Source organism: Vanessa atalanta, chromosome 23 (assembly GCF_905147765.1).
Source record: "Vanessa atalanta chromosome 23, ilVanAtal1.2, whole genome shotgun sequence".
Classification (NCBI taxonomy): domain Eukaryota; kingdom Metazoa; phylum Arthropoda; class Insecta; order Lepidoptera; family Nymphalidae; genus Vanessa; species Vanessa atalanta.
In genome coordinates this window covers 6,234,756-6,255,777 of record NC_061893.1, presented here as the reverse complement: position 1 = coordinate 6,255,777, position 21,022 = coordinate 6,234,756, and the positions used below count along the sequence as shown (strand labels likewise).

The window sequence follows — 21,022 nt, the reverse complement described above, 5'->3', positions numbered from 1 at the left end:
TAATGTAAGGAACAATGATTATCAATTCATTATTTTCATGAAAGAATTAACCTAATGGAATATTAATATCGTCCAATTAAACCTTACGGAAAAAAGTCCCTCCTTCATGCAAGAATGACACACATTGTCATATTCGTTGTTCATACTCGCGCTGGCTGCCCTTTACTCCTTCAAGTTGTTCGAGAACCCTTGATACCTCCATGCCATGAGAGCCTCTACCTAGACAATGCGTTCTCATGACGCTGTTTTCCGTTTCATGTTTTTTTTCCACAACTCTCACTGGGTTAGTGAACTCATTTCTGCTGTGACCCGTATCCCATTGGACTTGCATCGGTTAAATGTTTATATAAAGTTCGTGATTGTGTTTTATTTCGAACACGTCTGTTTGTATAAATGATTTATGCACTTTGTATTCAATTTTGATTAGTATGTCGATGCTACTTAAGTTCATTTTAGTGGCTGAAATGTAAATACATATTCTATTATGAAACAGTAATGTTGTTTTGTTGTGTTTTGGTTTGGTGGTTGAGTAAGAGTAACTAACTAATCTTTGTTCCAAAGTTTGGTGGTGCATTGGCGATATAAGGTGTTAACCACACCTTCTTTCTTACAGCGCCAATGTCTATGGGCGGTGGTGATCACCATTATCATGTGGATTTTGTCAAAGTATTTAGGAATGTACTTATGATTTACAAATACAAATATCTATATCACAATTAAAATCTTTCGTAGCTCAGGCGGGTCGTAATTATAAACGTAAATTTCCTGTAGTTGACCTAAAAGTTTTCAGTATATTAAAATTCTGTGATTAATTACGACGCGTGACTAATTAACATTTTCTATGCATATTTTACAATAAGGTTCTAGAGTCATGGGGGTTCTAGAGTGGAGACCGCAAATCAGCGAGCGTAGTGTAGGACGCCCTGTGGCACGGTGGAACGATGATGTACGGAAGGTGGTCGGTAGAACATGGATAACAGATCGGGCTCAGTGGCGCGCCTTAGAGGGGCCTACGTCCGGCAGTGGAATAATACAGGCTGATCGTGATGATGATGATGCATATTTAATGCCTTCCGCTTTTAGGCGAGATTTTTTTTTCTGTTCGGCGTATAAACTTAAGAGGATAAAAAGCAGCGATCGCGCAGTAATAATTAATTATTATAACGTAATGTACGTTCATTTAAAAGAACAAACTACAATGGAGACGAGTGACAATAAATTCCAATCAACAGGGTTGTCATTTTAAGAAAAAAAAGATGAGGCAACTCACTAGGTTTCTGGGCCACCGTCTCGCCAATGAATGCGAGTGCATGGCACCCCTATTTTTCTTTGTTGGATGATAGTGTTTTTCTTCAACGGCGCGAATCAGTATAGTAACAATGCGACGGTACCCTTTCCTAAATATAATAAAGTAGTAAATTATAAAAATTACAGCTAATATATATTTAAAAAAATATTTTTAATAGTACCAAAAGGTTTTATACAAGAATGCGAAATTTGTCAAACATTTATGTGTGATGGTTTTTGTAGTTTGATTCTAAAACTCTTTAAAGCTGTAAATTTAGGGTTTAGGTCTTAGGATGTACCGGCACTTTCAAGTCGAGACTTGAGCTAATCGAATCATGATGATGTTATATACAATTTCTCAGTACATGGCCTATTTAATGCAAACAGTTATTTTCAAATGTAAAGTTTTTTTTTATTTAAAATATACATGTATTTGTATACTTTTCATTCTTTAATATTACTACGCCTGTTGTACAAGAAGGAAATAACTTCAAATAGTGTTACAATAAATGTTGCTTATGGCAACTTTGTTAATGGATTTAACAAAGCTTAAATTTCATTCCATTTATCTAGAAATGTCTCGAAGCCTCGGAACTTTGAAAATGTCGTGACTACCAAAACTCTAGCTGTAATGCATGTTTAATATGTTATGAGAAACTTTATCATTATGAAGTTACTTAGCGTTACCCAAAACTCATTTTGGTAACTTCTGACGTACTTGAGATAAAATTATGCGTCGGCTGCAATGCAGAACGGTAGCTATAAAATGGCTTTATAATTACGCAACTGGGACGAAGCTCTGAATTTTCTGGTGGCACCCTATTTTATCACCGAAGACCATTATATATTGCTATTCCTTGCCAAGCTTCTGCAACATCCAGATTTTGTTATTAAAAATAGTTCATCTATGCTAATAATAAAATACCTAATATTTTTACTTATATATGGCAGTTATATAATTTAAAATATTTGCCTATAGAGAATATAACATCTCCATATCAAAGTTAAGTGGAGTTTAATTATAAAAATTGGAAAGACATTTTTGTGTAGACATTAGTAGCCTTAAGTAGTTTTTATATATTTTATGAACAAAATATAGAGGCGACTAATACGCTGCCCTGTCAATATAAAAAAGACGGGTCTTTGACGATAAAATAACATATCACTATATTATGTATAATATTTTCAAAAAGTTTTTGTATGTCGTATAGCTAATGAGCAGTTAGCACTAATATATTGAAAAAAAAAATGTAAACGACCTCTCTTTTCATGAAATAAACTGTTATTGAATTAACGCTGGAGATCAAGGGGATCGTTAGAAGTTTGGAAAAACTACTTCACGTGAGTCGAAACAACTCCAATGTTTAAGTTAATGTTGATGTGTTATCCGACTTTAGTAAAGATAAGAGGGATGTCTTTCGAAATCCATTTGCGTAGGAAATCCTAGTGTGCAGGCGTTTGACAGACCGAAGGGACGGCAATCCGACATAGAGTAAAATCGGACTGGTTTTAATTTTAATTTTTCGCCTCGTAGTTATTCATTGTGAAATAATCGCTATTTATTCTCTTCGATAGTGTAGAATAATAATATTAACTAATAGTGTCTAATGGCTACGCTTTCACCGATGTAATATTTGGCAGTATCAAAGAAAAAGTTTGTATGTATTTTGATTTCATATTTTTTCTTTTTTGATTACACAAAAGTTTCCTATCTGCTATCGGGCTTAATAGCGAAAACAATTAAATTTTAATAGGTGTAAACGAGACACTAGCCAAGACAAAGATGCAGACGTTATTTACATAAATACAAAAAAAAAGCACAATTCACTCACGTTTTGCAATTGGATGTGTTTCGGGAATACTACGATAAGCCACCACGTCAACCAAGTGGTTCATATAGTATAAATTATTAGTAGTATTAATTTGTGATTAATTATAAGTATACTAATTTGCTAATGATTCACAGTTTTAAATTATTTTTTTATTAAAAGCTTGGAACTACATTTGAACTCGACCTATTTTTATAAAATGTCTATAGACCTAATTGCTATAACGATTTCGAATTACGCGTCGTTCTCGCGTGTGATTCGGTTTTAGTTCTGCCTATAATATTTTAATGGTCATTGAAACGGCTATTGCTTTCTCAATATATTTTATTTACAGTACATTCAAGTACATTATATGTTATAAAATATAAAACTAATTTGAACTCTTGAATACATAAAAAGGCGACTTTATTTTACTTTTGTGCAATTATCACTTTGTGAATGTTGGCGTTTTTTTGTTCATCGTTATTATAACCGTATTAATGTTTATATACCATCCTGTATTTATCTTCAAATTACTTAATATATATGTATATATATTTAAAGCTCTTATAAAAAATAGGCGTGGACTTTTTATTAACTTCTAGGCAGGATATATAAAAAAAAAAATATTGTTTACTGACATGCTCTGCAATTAAAATGGTGGAAAAGAGTAACTATTGAATCTCTTGCCGGTTCTTGTAATCACGGTAGAATCTACTTTACGAACCGGTGGTAGTTCAAAAGTGCTTCTATGAGCCTACTTAAATAAACAATAGTTAATAGTTTGTTTTGATTAACATCACTTGTCTTTTTTAAGTTATATCTACGAATAAGTTATTCAACACAGTAGAAGACTATTAAAAAAAAAACAATCTGCGAAATCAATTAAATATACAACATTCGTTGTAATTAAAGGTTAACTGACATTGTTTTATTTTTAAACACCTAATGACCCGTCTTACTGTCTCCGTTGGTGACAGGTATGCTTATTCATTATTCGCCTGGAATGGAAAAGATTCAACGGGGAAATGCTCCTCGCATTCTTGCGGTCATTCCAGGCGGTCATGATTTGTACTTACGATCTTTATATACTGTCGCAGTAATTAAGAGCCGAGTTTCGAAGAAGTCTGTTTTTTTGTGTTATTGATTTTATTTATTTATTATTATTTATACCAAGGTAAATCTTAAGATTTTCCTGTAAATGCAATGCCAAATTTACCAAGTGAATGATGGTAAAAGTTCGAATCCCAAAATTTTATGGACATTTACCATTCATAATCGGTAAATCATAGGTTTTACTGGAAAATCTTAAGATTTACCGTAGTTCGAGCTTTTACAGTAACATATACATATTAAAATGGACGTTGTCTGGGTAAATGTCTGTCTGTATGAGATTAGTAGGTATCGATACCGGTTGAATGATTACAATGAAAGTTATCGTATATATTATATAATACAATGTCTGCTAAACTTTGTCAGTTTTATATAAAACAGCAGTCATCTTCGCCCATAGATTTTGGCATCGCAAAGAGTATAAACCACTCGCAGATCTATTATGTTATGAACCTTGGGCTTGTAGTAACACTAGCACGCTAACAACCCAGCACCCTTCAAACTTGAATTTAATAATACAAATTGTTATGAATGTTAAGTGTTAGAATAAAAACTACATGCGAATATCTAAGTCTATCAATTTTTGTTGTAAATCTGTAGTAATGTTATATATCAGAAAAGTTTGAAGAAAAAGTCAGTCCTTTTAAAAATATGTGTGTATATTATTAAATAAGTAATCAATACGCAGATGTTAATTAGTTAATTATTATTCGTAATCACATCAGTAAATAACGTGCTATTTAGCTAACATCGTAAATAGAATCGTAATCAATTGTAATTTAATATTTATAATCGCTGACGCAGAACAAAAGATACATCTACAACAATATTTACATTCCGGAGTGACTCAGATATTTAAAGCGACCGCGGTTCAGGGCTCGGCTACTATTTGACCGCTATGCTTTCGTCTGAGAAGCAAGCAGATTCGTTTTCGTCATTTTCGAAAATATAAGTGAAGCTACCACTGGTTCAGAATGTAGATTTTACTGAGAAGATACATCGTATATATATATATATATATATATATATACCATTAAATTTGTGTATGAAAAAAAAAAAAATAGACGAAATCAAAACTCTTTTATAGTTTGTATGTCTTTAAGAATAGAATATGCCATATTTATTTGTACTTTTTAAAAATTATATCTTCGAAATGCTAAAAACTGGTGTTCCTTAAAAAAATGGCGATACATTTTATATATTGTTATATACATATAAGATAATTGGATGGATTTCTTACGAAGGCTAATCAAATTTAACTATTTTTAGGTCCACTAATGATCGCCCAAGGTGGATATATATAATTTTATTGCATTAAGAAAAAAGTCCGAATAATGTGAAGCATACAAGAAGGTTGGATATGTTTATATCTTTGTAAATAGGTCGTACAAATTTTGAATGAATTTCTTTGCAATAATTTTGAGTGTTGGTTAAATCTATTGAAGCGATAAAGGGAATCGGTATTTGAACTAAATTCACTCCTATTGAATGTTCATTTAATTATAATACAATATTTAAACAATATGCGCTCATTGGCTCTTCGGGTCGACGCTCACAGGTCAATCACTCTGTATCATTTAATCGTTAGACTGTTGAACCATATACGAGTTCCTTTTATTTGCATTGTGTGATGCTACCACTGTCAAAAGGATCGTCCAACGTTCATGACAGTTTAAAATCATTTAAAAATCAATGGACTTTAAGAAGGATGTAACTGTATTTGAATGGCTGTGTGTATGAATGTGCATAATGACGTCATCATCGCCTTTGTAAATGGCTGTCATTTAAACGGTCCGCTAATTTAATGTTTTTTTTAGATATAAACGGTTTGGTTACATTAAATTGAGCGGCAAAAATAACAGAATAGATCAATTGATATTATTTTTATAGCACCAAATAATAATTATGTATTAGGACTATTTAGTTGGTAAACTTATCTTACTTATCAAGCTGACCAAGTTCTAGTTAAACGAACATAAAAAAATAAATAAGCTTGCGTTAAAATTGCTGTTATAATGTTATTGTTTTATCTGTGCAATGTATGGTGTACAATTTTGTGTAGAATTTTGAGAAAATGTTTTGTGACTGTATTTATTACGTAATATTTTAAACAAATAAAAATGTCTCAGTCTGCGCACGTTTCTAGAAAACTACCGGACGTATTTAAGTGAGTGAAATCGACAGTTCATAATACTCCGTATTATAAATGATAACTATTTATTCAGAGAAATAATAGAATTTTCAAGGGATAGGCATCGTATTTCCATATTCAACGATTACACAAACGAAGAACGGAGCTCGGCGACTTGTTTAAATAAAATTAAAGATATCTCTTAAACCCGAAACGTATAATTCAAGTGGTATTTCGCAAACAGTTACGTATCGTGAGAAGCTTCCAACGGAAATGGTTTGGAGTGCTGTTTGTATTTCGAACAAGCAAATACTTTTAAATATATATCAGCAGTTTTGTCCAATGTTGTACCAAACCATATACAACGAAGACTAAGACTAACGTGGGCCATTAATGTTCTGTAGATGTATTTGCACACGTGTAGTAACGATGTTGCAATTACTATTGCCATTATTAAGTAACGTTCAGTCATCAATAGATTTAGAATCTGGTATGATTGTAGTGCGAATAGCATATTTTAGAGCTGTTAGGTAGACTTGCCCGAAATATTAACGATGGTGATCCGTACATAGCCACCAACCGGAACCAAAAACGTTATGGCCCTTGTGCCTGTAGTTACACTGGTCCATCACATTTCAAACCAGAAAACTACTAAGCATTGCTGTTTAGCGGTAGAATATTAACTAGTCCTTACTAACATATGTTTTGAGAACTCTACCCGAAGGATAGTTGAAAAATTGATTACAATCAAATTGAGTATAAATCTGATGAATCTGAATCAAGAAGAAAGACAAGACCAATTAATCTTAATAGAAAATACGAAAGGTCAATAACCGTTTCCACGTAGCAAATGCATTGCTCAACTTTACAGAGATAATGAAAAAAGAAATAATTCTTTCAGAACGAGCTTGGAGATGTTTACTTTATGCTCCGTTGAGTCTGTTGTTTTAGCTTAGCTACGTTTAAAGAATTTTAAAGATGTATCTTTTGCATCACTCTGAAGTTACGCTCTCCTCTGAGGTGTTGTGATACAGGCTTGTTATACATTTAAAAACTTTGATAACGAGATGGCCATCTAATCTGGAGTTTTTATATTTAACATAAAACACATAATTTTGCCAGGTGAATTAATTCTTTAGTGAAAATTAAACGTAAATTTATGCAATTTATGTAGAAAAAATGTACAATCATTTCATTCAAATGTCCATCACAATTTCTTACGGTTTTTTATTGTTCGAATATCGCAATTTTCAATGACTTTCTGCAATGATAGCCGATCTATGGCCTCAATTTCAGCTTGAATGTTGCGTTTAAGGTCTTGAATTGTTCGTGAAGCATTAACATATACTTTACATTTCAAGCAGTTTCAAAGTAAATCCAGCAGGGTCAAATCGCACGATCTTGGACGCCAATACGCTTCAAGAGTTTCTTGAAATTATTCTGATCATTGAATTTTTTTGCGATTAATGCGGTTGTTTTCTAGATTTTTATGCGATAAAGCGCTGTTTTGTTGAAAGCAGGGTCATATTAAATTAGACAATTTCACTTTTAAAAAATAATGTTCAGAATGGCCTGTAAATTCTTTACGATCGTTTTGATTTACAGTGGCTGTTGTGTTATGGATCCGAACTGATCTAGCTTATTGCTCAATGACCTTACAATGATCCAGTCTCTTTAAAACTTTTAATAAAGTAACAGTACAGGAATGCCTACTTATCTACCGAAACTTATACTTATGTATTTTTCTTATAGTTATCCCATTTATGTACAGCAATTTTTTTTTTTATATATTTTTCATTTTTAAATCCTTGCACGACTATTAAGAATATGTATATATGTTCTTGACTCATACCTAAATTACTTCTATTTATGGATAAGGATTGAATGTCAAAAAACTCGATAGGTGAATACTTTATGTTATTTAAAAGTGTGTGAATGCAGATATATCTCTGACAATAACAGCATATCACATATCAGGTTGAACAAATAACACAATATTAATTTATCAGCGTAACATAAACTTTGTAAGATGACTTCAATTGATGAACTGACTACATTTGTCATATTACAGTCCAAGATTCAATTACGCCAATTTGCTTCGTGTGTAAATTTGCCTTAGTATGTGCAATATAATTATGTTACAGAGAACTGCTCTGGGAACATCCAAATAGTTTTCACTTTGGTCAACTCGTTGCTTGTAAATTTAAAATTTTTAACTGAAAGTTATACGTGAAATAAATTCAAACGTGCCGTTTTTTTTCGGTATGACAAACTTTGTTTTTATAGGCATATGCGTTACGCTATACAGCCTTGCATTTGACGAATAATTTTGAATAGTCATTATTGCCACAGGTTGACATTTATGACTATTTGAATAATTGCAATAACTATTGAATTTATTTCCATAACGTACGTGCTGTTTGAAAAACAAATGCTCACAAAAAGGCAATCAACAATCACTGTCATTATTTCATTGGCATCGATTGGCAGCGTATTGATAGAGTACGAAATTGATTATACTTCTAACCCCTTATCTTTTGGAAAAAAATAAGACCATATACATAAGTATGGATCCATCAACTACCATTTTAGGAAAAAGATTGTAGAAAATAACTGTAGTGAACATAATTCATATTATAAGCTCCACACGTCTCGCGCGTCTGTAAATTGTATATGTGAAAATGTGTCGCTGTGGGTAAATATTTAGAATTGCTGTAACGTGGAAAATGCTGAATATTTGTAACCTCGGCGTTTTATACTGCTTATAGGATAAATTTGTATTTGGAATAACCATCCATATTTACAGCCATCGTTAATTTATAGGGGATTTGGTACACTTTTAGTCATCAAAAAGTATGATAAATAGACTGCCTTTGATAAGTTTTGCGTTAAATTATTGTATCAATAATTAATTTGTGATAAATTTCATTGGATCGCTTAAGTAATCCTTAGGTTGTAAAAACTTTATAATACTTACAACCAATTAATCAGTGTTTTTATATTCTGTTCACTGAAATAAGTCCGAAGATCGGGCTTAGGTCTCCCAAGAGCCCATGTCCAAGAGTGGACTAAGACAGGCTGATTATGATGACTGAAATAAAAAAAATTTCCTTATTACTCTTAATTGAGTACCGTGTCTTATTAAATTTCGTATTCGATTCGAAATTAATAATGAATGGGGAAGTTTTTAACACTAGATTTATTTAATGTGTATACATACTTTGAACCCAGTCAATTAAATTTTATACTTTGCTCGGATGACTGACCGATTTGGTCGTATATGAAGTAATAACCAGTGTATAATTTAGTATTTTCAATAACTTACCTAAGTTCGTTATAAAATTTTATCCCAGAGCGAGAGTTTAGAAACTCACCGACTTATTACCACGTTTTCATGCAAGGGGTGTTAGGTGGTTATGTCTCAGCCGTAACTCGTACTCCGGAGCCGTAACTAGCGACAGTTTTACCATTTTATCGTTTGAGTTTATGTACTCGCTCTCTTCTGATTTACTTTTTTATTTTTTATTATTAATGGCAAGCGAAATAAATAGCTTTTAAAAAGTCGATCATTTAATGTTCGCTGATGAAATTGCACTTTCTTTTATTTTTATGAAAATAGTATGGCGCCATAATGAGTTAGGCCATTTTGTATTGACGACGTTCTGAACTCTGGCGACTGAACTCGAGTGTACCAATTAATAGGCGATAAATATAAAAGGTTTACTGCGATAATACCCCATTGTTGGTGGATCGAAATTGGACGGTATAATAAAATGGAATTTCCTATGGAAAAGTTGTGCGACTTAATTGATGTATTTGACTCGTGAAAAATAATTATTTTACCTGATACGAATATCGTTGTTAAGACTACGCGTTGATATTAAGGAAAAAAACAATCTTAAAATATAAAGTAAGCTTTATTTTTTTAAATAATTAAGAACTGTTTATTAATTGTTATCATTTTATATTTCGCCACATTGGCAATACCAGTACAATAAATGTCACAGTAAGGTTATCGTATTTGAACTTTACATAAAACAAAGCCAAACCTAAACTGATAACTAACAAACAATTAACAATTGTATTCTTATTTAATTTTTTATTTCAACTACAATTACAATATGTAAGTAAGGTTATTTGGGTTCCGTATCTCTTAGGGGTTTTTTGTTTTTATTATATTTTAAAATTTTGTTCAGTTCATAAATTTTGACTCGAGGCTGTCGTGGAATGTGAAGAGTGAGTTATCGGAATTTCAAGCGTCCGAAATGTAGTCTTTGACGTAACGTTTGGTAGCGTATAAGCTTTGTAGTCGGTCGGTAGACTTGCCTTATAACATTACTCGCCATGATCTTATCTCTGCCTAAACTCAATTCACTTGTATACTCTTTATTGAATTTATAATGTGCTCGGCACAGAATAATGTCTCGAGAAAGCTTTTCTTAGAGTAGCAGCATCTGGTCGCGGCATTTGTCCTATTTATTAAAGCCTTATTGTGGACGTAGGCTTATTCTGACATGTTATTTTATCGCTGTATTATTTAACGTAAAATATTTGCCCACTACGCTTTATAATTCTAATTCAAAATCGTCCTTCTATATTGAAAGAACCAAAACCTGAGAGATATTTTGATTAATTATATTGTAGTATATTTTTGCAACTAGCACTGCCTATAGGACATTTTATTAAATATGTTCATCAAACATCTTATCTAAATATGTTAGGTATGCAGGATTTTAAATATAAATTCTTGTTTGCAGGTTGGGATGTTAGCGAGGGCGAGAAGGCGCCTTTCCTACGCAACGAGCCAGTGAAGTTGACGCCCGCGTGGGAAGGTTCTAACCTGCCCAATGACACGCTCAACTTAAAAGGTAATCATCCGCAGATAAATACGTGGAAAAAAATGGTACCGAAAAGGCTCTTGGTATAATTTATAACAACGTATATTCGTCTGTTGCTTGAGATGTTTTTTTTATGTTTCTAGCACCAAATTGTTTGCGAATTATTTAAATTCAGATGCGCACACATTACTAAGTAAAGAAAACCTAGTAAAATAATATAAAAGAAAACCTATTAAAAATGGTGGTCAAATTTACAATTACTATACTTTTCTATTTTGCTGGAAATATTTTTTAGGAAATCGTTCTTGGACGTACAATGGTTTTAGCTACGTCGAATTATTTGTGGTTAATTTCTGAACCGAACCAACAGTGTGGTTTATTCTCTGTATCGAATTAAGTCCATTGATCTTTGTTTCATTGTTTGAAGTTTGAAACGACTTTATAGCGATTTAATAAAAGCAGACTGGTAGTAACATTAGAGCAAAATATTCAATAAATTTAAATTCTAAATGAAGAAATTGAGATATTTTTTCTTAAAAGTATTTCGATTCGTATAAAATTATCAGTATGAAGTTCTGTCTATTCTGTTTCTGTCCATAAAATGAATTATAATAAATGCAAACATATTCATAAACATGTAAATAATACATTTTATATGCACATATGTAAATAAACACGTTTTTTGGAATTAACTTTAAAGTGTCAATATCTTATTGGACAGTTAGAGGCTGTATGGTTCAGGTATAATATACAAAAAAAACTTAATCTAACAAAGATAAATATTAAATTTAAATTAAAATAAATTATCACTAATTTGTTCTCCCACCGTTAAATAACAAAGCTTTGTTTCACAAAGGTATGTTAAGAGAGTGAGCCAGTTTAATAACAAGGACATAACTCAAATTCTATACTGTGTAGGGCATTGTTAACGTAAATTAATATGGTACGTGGTAGCGCAAAATGGTTATTAAATATTTGCCTTACCATTAAAGAAGTAAATCATCAATCAAGTATCTCTATTAAAAAAAACGAAGCAAATTTATTATAGAACCATAGATTATACTGATTATCAATATCGTGATTAAAGGGCACGTAATATGATGATTAAAATATATATATGTTTGCATGTAGTTGTGCATCAATATTCAAAAACCCACGCGTTGAGCTTTATTTAGATTCCGTTTATCAAAGAGAAGTGTTGAAAGACTATGTTAATCGTATTAGCACGAACGATTTTGTTAATTTGTAATACGAATAAACGGAAGGATATGATAACACGTACAATTCAGTGTGTTACTCATACATTTTAAAATGTATATCGTTATGTATAACCACTACTATCACGAGGTTATTGAAAAATTTGTTATAATCACATTGTTAGACTGGTTTTTCATTCAACATATAAACGAATTTGCTATCTTTGATATATTTTTTTTAATGTTGTATATATATTTTAGGATATCTTTGTAGAAGGTTATTTACAATTACATGGGAAGCCGCAAGAAAAACTAGACATTATATTGGATGGTCAATGTTAATTATATTAATCTCAATTACAACAGCAATTTGTCTTAGTTTTATTGTATATAATATTGGTAGGTCATCACCGCCCAAAGACATTGGTACTGTGAAAAATAATATCCATCTCTTCCCTCGTAAATGCGCCACCAACATTGGGAACTAAGGAGTTATCTTGCCTTTCATACCGGAGTATATAATAACAACAATACTATGTATGGCGCTAGAATACGTGATGAGTGGGTGGTACCAACCAAGAGGGACTTGCACAAAACTAGAATTAACCGATTTTAAACATACGTTGTAGTGATTTACAGTTTCGTGCGGCAAAAGGATAAGTTATAATGTGGCCGCGTAAAAATAGGGGCCGGGCTGGAACGTTTAATTTAGAAACTTTTAGCCGTATAGCAATTTTTGCGGCAGAATGGCCGCAAGTTCACGCATTGCAGTGAAAAATGTTACATTACGCGCCATGCTTGGACAATAAATTTCTAGTTATTCGAGAACCGTCGTTTTGGGTATTACATGAATTCATAATTTATTATATACTAGCTGTTCCGTTTGGTTTCTTGAGTTGAAGCGTGATGGATTACACTTACCTTACCTTACCCAATAAATGGACTATTTAAAGTATTTTTATCAGAAAAACCATAACGAATTTTGTATAAGAAATACCAAATTTTGTTTATTTGAAAGGCTTTTGTCCTAAACATTTTATTGCATTTGGTTTCAAATTTTCAATCTACTTAAATACATTCATAAAGATGATGTCCAGAATCCATTTACGCTTTTACAAGTTTTTGTTTAACTTCACGTGGTAAATGTCCACCACAAATGTAAGTTAAATTTTGCATCTGAATTTTAAACCATTTTCACTGACCCGAGCTTAGCTGAAATTTTATTCTTCGCACTGAATGTCCGTCAGTTTTGTTAGTATCGTGAAACTAGTAAACTAAATGTATTAGGTACTACGTATATGATCAAAGTTGCCGACGAATATTACCTCGTTACAAGACTTACTTCTAGAAGATGCTTGATTTATTATTTTTGATTAGATTGCGAAGTTCGTCGGCTATTGAAAGAAATAAACTCTTTGATAATTAGATTTTTGCTGTTCTCATCTGAGTACGAATAAGACATTTTTTTTTCTGCTTAAATAAATTGTTATTATTTTTTTTTATTTTCTCGCTTGGTCGTCGCAGATTTCGGATAAGTATGTCATTGGAAAAGTATATTCTTCTTCATAACACAGATTATATTTTATAACCAACAGCAGTAGTGATAGTTCATCTTTAATTAATTGATTACTTATTGACGTTACTCATGACGTGACAATTGATGTCTTAGAATTTTATAACCAATCGTCTGAATACTGGAAAAACATTAGTAACTGAACAAGAACGCAATGAAATAAATAAAGATTAATATACTACAGTTTCAATTAAGTTTATTGAAAAGTATATTGTAATGTGTAATAAAATAAGATCAGACAAGCGTAACCAATTAAAACGAAGTTCCCATTACCAACGCAGTGGCTCCACCAGTTTAACAAGACTGTTGTCACATCATCATAATGGGTAAATAATAGCTTTACTAAAACACACGCAGGTTTTCTTAGTAAATTTGTGTGCACCTAAGTATTGCGACAAGATGACCTAATACTCGTAGTTTGAATTTTTATATGAATTTATGTTTGGATATGGTTTTGGTGTATTATTTGCTTCCAATGTTTAAATTAATTTAAACGGATATTGTTGTATATTATTAAAATTGTTTTTTTTTTTGTATACTAGCGATGAGACTTTTAGTAATGAGATTTGTCAGATTCTGACAGATTTTGACTAGGAACATTCAATAGGTATGATTCGGCGTAGATGACTGATGTAGATTAACGTATATTTTATTTCAATCAGGTCTGTCATCAAAATTTATCCAATCATACTAGCTTGTTCTAGTGTGCTTAAAAGAATAAAAAACCGGTATGATGGGTCGACGTCTCAGATCGGAAGATCATTCCTCAAAATTTAAATTTCGCGAAAAATCTCTAAGAAAAACGATGTTCTTTTGCAAGTTTCTTAAGTGTTGCATTTTAGTTCAGATTGAGTGTTAATAGACATAGTCATAGTCGTAAGGAGTAAAATCGCCAATGGTATAAAAATATTTGGAATTATATATATATTTCAACATATTTCAGGTATTGCCATGGATTTGGCGCCCCCAAAGGATAAATGGAACTTGATCTTTTTCACGCTGATGCTCCACGGCCTGGGGACCCTAACAGCATGGAACATGTTCATAACAGCGAAGAATTACTTCGTCAACTATAAGCTGTTGAACGCACCGACATTAGCGGATGACTTCATGCCGTACGTGGGATGGGCTAGCCAAGTGCCTAATCTTCTTTTTAGCTGGTTCAATATATTTGTTAAAATTGGGTGAGTTGATGCTTCTTTTACCATTTTTAGCGATTACTTCTTATCAGCAATTAAAGTACAATTATTACAATAAAAATACAATTAATTAATAACTATACTTTGTAGTATGTCTTAATTTCTTTCTATAAAATTTATCATAGTTGTCAAAAAATATTATAAGAAAAGCTTGAACGATCCTTGGACCATCCTAATAGGAAAAAGATCGTTATCTAAGATGCGATGCGTCTATCTCTGAATTTTTTAAGAGCTCGATTTATGTTCGTAATTTATTTCGTGCACTGTGGGAAATTGTTTTTACCGCTAAAGAAGGAAACATCGTGAGGAATCCTATATGTTTTAAAAAAGAGAGTATGTAAGTGAGCGGAGAGTTTGATTAGGCTTCTTTTACCATAAGAGATACTTACCTATTTATTTTAATCTAGAAAAATAGTGTCGCCGTTTATCGACATCCGTCCATATTTTCTTGGAAGATTTAAAATAGATCGAATATATTTTTTTACAAACTATTTCAATTTAATATTTTGTTTTGTTAACAGTACCGTTAGTGTTATATACATTTAATTGCCTTCTTGTTTGTTTTTTTATTTGTTTTCAGTTATTAATAAATTGTATATATCTGCAAATTATCCCACTATCCAACGCAGTGGTTTTTCAGAAAAAATCTAATAATCACATTTTCAATGTGGGTAAAAAAATGCTTAACTAAAACACTTGCGAACCTCCGTAGGTTTGTGAGCACCTAAGTTTTGCTACAAATTAATATTAAGTATATTTTATTTTTATTTTTTTATTTATTTATTAAACCAAAAGAACAATACATTAATAATACACAAAACGGTACAACAAAAACCACAGACGGTTTTCCTGCGCACCGCGGATTCAAAAGACGATAACAACATATTAAAATGATAACGAATTAACAATGAGTATGAGTAAAAATAATAAGTGTAACAGAAATACAAAATTGAGGGTAGAACTAAAATAATAGCTTTGTAATAATGGTCGACGCTCGCGCACTGAACTAGTTCCAGGAATTTACAATTTGAATAGCTACACTATACAGCATGTTCCACATAGAATTTTTTTAATTTGTTTTTATAATTTTTTATGTTTAATTGTTTTTTTATATCATTAGGGATTTTATTAATTAAAGTAGGAATAACATATTCCAATACTCGCTTGCCGTAGTTATTATTGTATTTAGGAATATTTAATTTTTGATTACTGACATTTCTTAATTGCATGTTATAATTATTAGTATTTATTGTTTGATTTACATTAAAATTAAAATATTGGTCTGTTAGTAGCATGAACTCAATTTTAATATTAACTGGCATTACCTTGCAATAAATAAATAAGTTGTGATAATTAGTTTTATATAAGTCTTTAATTTTTTTTGGTACAATTGTTTTTAACAATCTTAGCTGCAGTTGATAAATTTGATTAATATGTGTTCTCCCTGTTAAACCATAGCTGCTGAGTCCGTATGAAATTATAGATTCGCCGAGAGTTTTATACAACATCAATAAAATTGAATATGGAATTTTATTACGTAATAGACTAAATTTTGCTAAAAGGGCTCGTAACTTATCACAGACACTATTTATATGGTCTTTCCATTTAAGACGGTTATCAATAATTAAACCAAGATATCGCTGGTTTTGGACCATATCTAATGAGGGACATTTACAATAATTATTACTATTTCTGTGTAAACATGTATGACTATGGGCAATGATCTTTAAACTACCATTATATCTGTTGTGACTTGAACTAATGTACATAGAATTTGTCTTTGTGACATTTATTACAAGACCTACATCATGTGACCACTTCGTAAGTACGTCAAAATCCGATTGAATTTGTTTTAATGCTTCGTCTATGTTATTGTGCGCTGACAGGAGACATGTGTCGTCTGCAAACTGATACATTTCACAGCTTTTAATAGCATTTTCTAAATCATTGACGTACGTTATGTAGTGCAATGGTCCTAGTACCGATCCTTGTGCCGTTCCGTGTGAGACGTATACTTCATCACTAAGCGATTCACCGATTTTAACACTGTATGCTCTGTCTTTTAAATAGTTTTGACACCATTTAAACAAAGGTCCTCTAATTCCATTATTTTCGAGCTTTTGCATTAAAACAGTATGTCTGAGCGTGTCAAAAGCCTTACTATAATCTATAAATACAACTATTACATGTTTTTTATCATTTAAATGCTTATTGACAGAGTCGGTAAATTTAGATAATAACTGCGTGGTACTCTTTTTCGGTTGAAAACCAAATTGCTTATGAGATAAAATATTATTCTCTTTATAAAAACATTGTATTTGTTGACAAATATATTTTTCTACTATTTTATCTATTGTTGGTAGTACTGTAATAGGTCGATAGTTTTCGTAGTCATCACTTTTACCTTTTTTAAATAAAGGCCTGACTAATCCAAATTTTAAATCTTTCGGATACTTACCTGCAGTTATACAGTCATTAATCAATTTTGCTATTATTGGAGCAATTTTATCATTTAATTTTTTGAGATCTATGACACGTATATTGTCTATGCCTGGAGATTTGTTATTGTCAAGTGACTTAATAATATTAGAAACATTATACACACTAGCCTTTTTAAATCTACATGACATATTAACATGTCTTTCATAATCATTTATTTTTAGTAATGGTATTGTACATGTGGGTATAATATTTCTAACACTGTTTTTAAAAGATATTGCAAAGTTATTTGCAATATCCTTCATTGGGATGCTATTTTTGTTAAAAGCTTTTATAATAATTTTATCCAAGGAGTTTTTAACTTTGCCAGTTAATCTATTTACTATTTGCCATAATTTTCTATAGTCATTTTTATATTTATATATTTCGCTTTTATAATAGTTATTTTTAGTAATATTTATTATTTTATTTGCAAAATTTCTTGCTTTATTATATTTAAGTTTTAATATTTCATTTCCTATATCTTTCTTCCATTTTTTAAACAATTCATCTCTATATTTACATGCTCTGATTATACTTTTGTTCATCCAATGATTGGATGAACGATTTGGATTGTTTTTTATTTTTATTTTAGTTTTTGAGTTGTTATAGCATTTATTTATTTTATTTTTAATATACATGTAGATATCATCAGGGCATGTCATACGATCGATTGGTGTCCAATCGATATCGTTTAAAAGCTGTTGCAAATGTTTATAATTTAAAATAGTTTTATATTTATCATCATTCTGTATAGCGGTTGAGCCAACACATGCTAAGGCAACCATTCGATGGTCGGCCAGTACAGTGTCGAGCGTCGAGGTGTATATGTCTAGTGAATGAGATCTCGCGTATATGTGGTCTATGCATGATTTTACTATTTTATTATTACGTAATCCAATACGTGTATAATCTGAAATCCCACACACCAGACCCAAACCGTACATCATATTGTTATATTTATGTTTGACAGGATTATTTATTTTTAAGTCAATGTTTATATCTCCCAACAAAAACAAGTCATTAGATAATTTAGTGTTTTTAATAAGTTGTTCGAGTTCCTCAATAAACAGATGTTTACTTAAGTTTGGAGGGCGGTAAAGTGCACACAGATTAGCGACGTATCTGTTCGGTGTAACTAAAGTGCCCAGAATACATTCAAAGTGTTTTGTTTGTGATTTAGATATGCTATATTTATGTTTTTTGTTGATATATATAATTATACCGCCACCTCTGCGCGCCTTACGCAACTCTGTGTACATTTCAAATCCATCCAAACCATACATACGACTTAATGAGTCGGAGATATTTGCCTCAGTTACTACAACAACATCGATTGATTTCTGAGATAAGTTAATACATTGTTCTAAGGCAGAAAAGTTTTTTATCATAGATCTTATGTTTATATGGACGCAAAACAGTTGGATATTATTACTACGTGGTATATTAAAAACAAAATCCTGTATGTTCGTACAATTAGATAATTCCAGTAAATCATCATTTATTACTTCCATTTTAGTTAATTGTGAGATATTATAAATTGTAAACTATAAAAGACCATAAACTATAAACCGTAAACACTTAAAGAAAAAGGATAAAATAAATAAAAAAATTGAGAAATACCTTTTCTTATTACAAGTAAGTTTTAATTATCAACTAAGCGACTTATGTCCTTTATTGATCTTAGTATGATAGGTACACTATCACTGTCCTTACGTACACGAATAACACCCTTTTTACACCATATAAACTTGTACTTATCCTTAAGTTGTTGTTTTGCATTCCATAATAAATTTTTATTATACGGTGTTAGGGATTCTCGTATATATACTATTTGTTGACCGGACTTTGTACCTGTATTTACAACAACATCCTTTACAGATATCTTACACTTTTTTGATGTAGTAATCCATTTGTTTTGAATAGTTTCATTCTTCATTTTTAATAGCATCGGTCCCGGCATTTCATTTCGACTCGAGCCCACTTTCGTCTGAATACTTACTACATCATCTTTTGGTAATTGCAATTTATTTGCAATTTCTTCAACAATCAACCTTGCGTCTTCTTTATCATTGTAAGGTATATTAGATATCTCAATTTGATCACCCAATTTTTGTTGCTCGATCTCCTGTAACCGTTGTTCTAATGCACCAATTCTAGTTTCTAGGTTAGAATTTTTATTGCTCATTTCTGTGTTTTTTCGTTTTAGTTCCTGAATTGACTGCTTGCAAAACTCGAGACCTTCCACCAATTCATCCAGCTTGTCACTCTGATACTGTAGCGATTTCATAAAGTCCTTCATTTCTCGTTGTATAGCTTTTTCGATTTCTTTGGACATATCGCTTACCATTTGTTTTATATTTATTCGCATATCCTGAGATGTATTATCCTCATCCTCGTCATCCTCCTCCGGTACGATAAATGAATTACGTTTTAAACAGTTGCTATTGCATTCTTGACACGTCCATTGTAGATTTTCGGTTGCACGCAAAGCAGCAAGTTGTTTATTTGTTAGACCAGAACACGAAGTATTTCCATGTACTGTTTTTTCACATTTATTACATTCCAATCCAGGATATCGTTTGGTAATATTTTTTGCACACTTATCACATTTACTCATTTTGCATCTATTACACACCGCGCAAATACGTGTTGACTTAACGAACTACCGAACTGAACTTAACTACCGAACTGAACTGAATATAAGTTACCCTTACGATAAAAATTTTTGCTGTTGTTTATGGTTGATTACTTTTTCGTTAAGGTCGGTTCTTGTGTTTTAATCTATAAAATATCACACTATGGCTCCTACAAGCTGTTTTTAGGGTTCCGTACCCAAAGAGTAAAACGGACCCTATTACTAAAACTACGCTGTCCTTCCGTCTGTCACCAGGCTGTATCTCATGAACTTATTTCTGTTTGCCGCTGTAATCATAAATACTAAAAAACAGTAAAATAAATGTTTAAGGGGGCTCCCATACAAGACTTTTATGTTTTTTTTTGTTTATGTTTTTTTTTTCGTTTTTATAGATAATGGTACTTATCCCTTCGCGACTCCTACTCGCACTTGGCAGGTTTTTTCTTGTTTTTCAAATGCGATATCTTTAAATAAGTCTTTGTTTACAGAGGCAATTTAACAACGAGGATCGTGTGGTCGCTGTGCATAGAAGTACTCATATTCGTGGCTACTGTTGTCCTTGCTATGGTCGACAGTTCACAATGGCCAGTAGTCTTTTTTTGGCTTACTATGATATCCGTTTTCTTCTTAAATGGTGAGTTATTACGTTATTTTTTTTAAATTAAATACCTATACAAATACCAAATACAGATTGATATAACAATATATTCCCACTACCCAACGCAGTGTTATCATCAGTGTGGTGTTTATCACTATTTTAA

The 21,022-nt window shown here is 31.6% G+C and overlaps 1 protein-coding gene across 2 annotated transcripts in view; it reads left to right on the top strand.

Moving 5' to 3' along the window:
- Positions 1 to 21,022, top strand: part of LOC125073197 (equilibrative nucleoside transporter 3) — a 36,326-nt gene that overhangs the window by 9,914 nt on the left and 5,390 nt on the right. Inside the window, exons 1-4 of one of the 2 annotated variants that reach the window (XM_047683925.1) lie at positions 10,102 to 10,249; positions 11,097 to 11,207; positions 14,890 to 15,130; positions 20,750 to 20,895. In XM_047683925.1, coding sequence (XP_047539881.1) covers positions 14,898 to 15,130; positions 20,750 to 20,895 — 379 coding nt within the window. In that variant the 5' untranslated portion in view covers positions 10,102 to 10,249; positions 11,097 to 11,207; positions 14,890 to 14,897. Of the gene's footprint in view, positions 1 to 10,101; positions 10,250 to 11,096; positions 11,208 to 14,889; positions 15,131 to 20,749; positions 20,896 to 21,022 lie in introns of those variants that run through there. The other variant, XM_047683924.1, reaches the window with a different exon arrangement.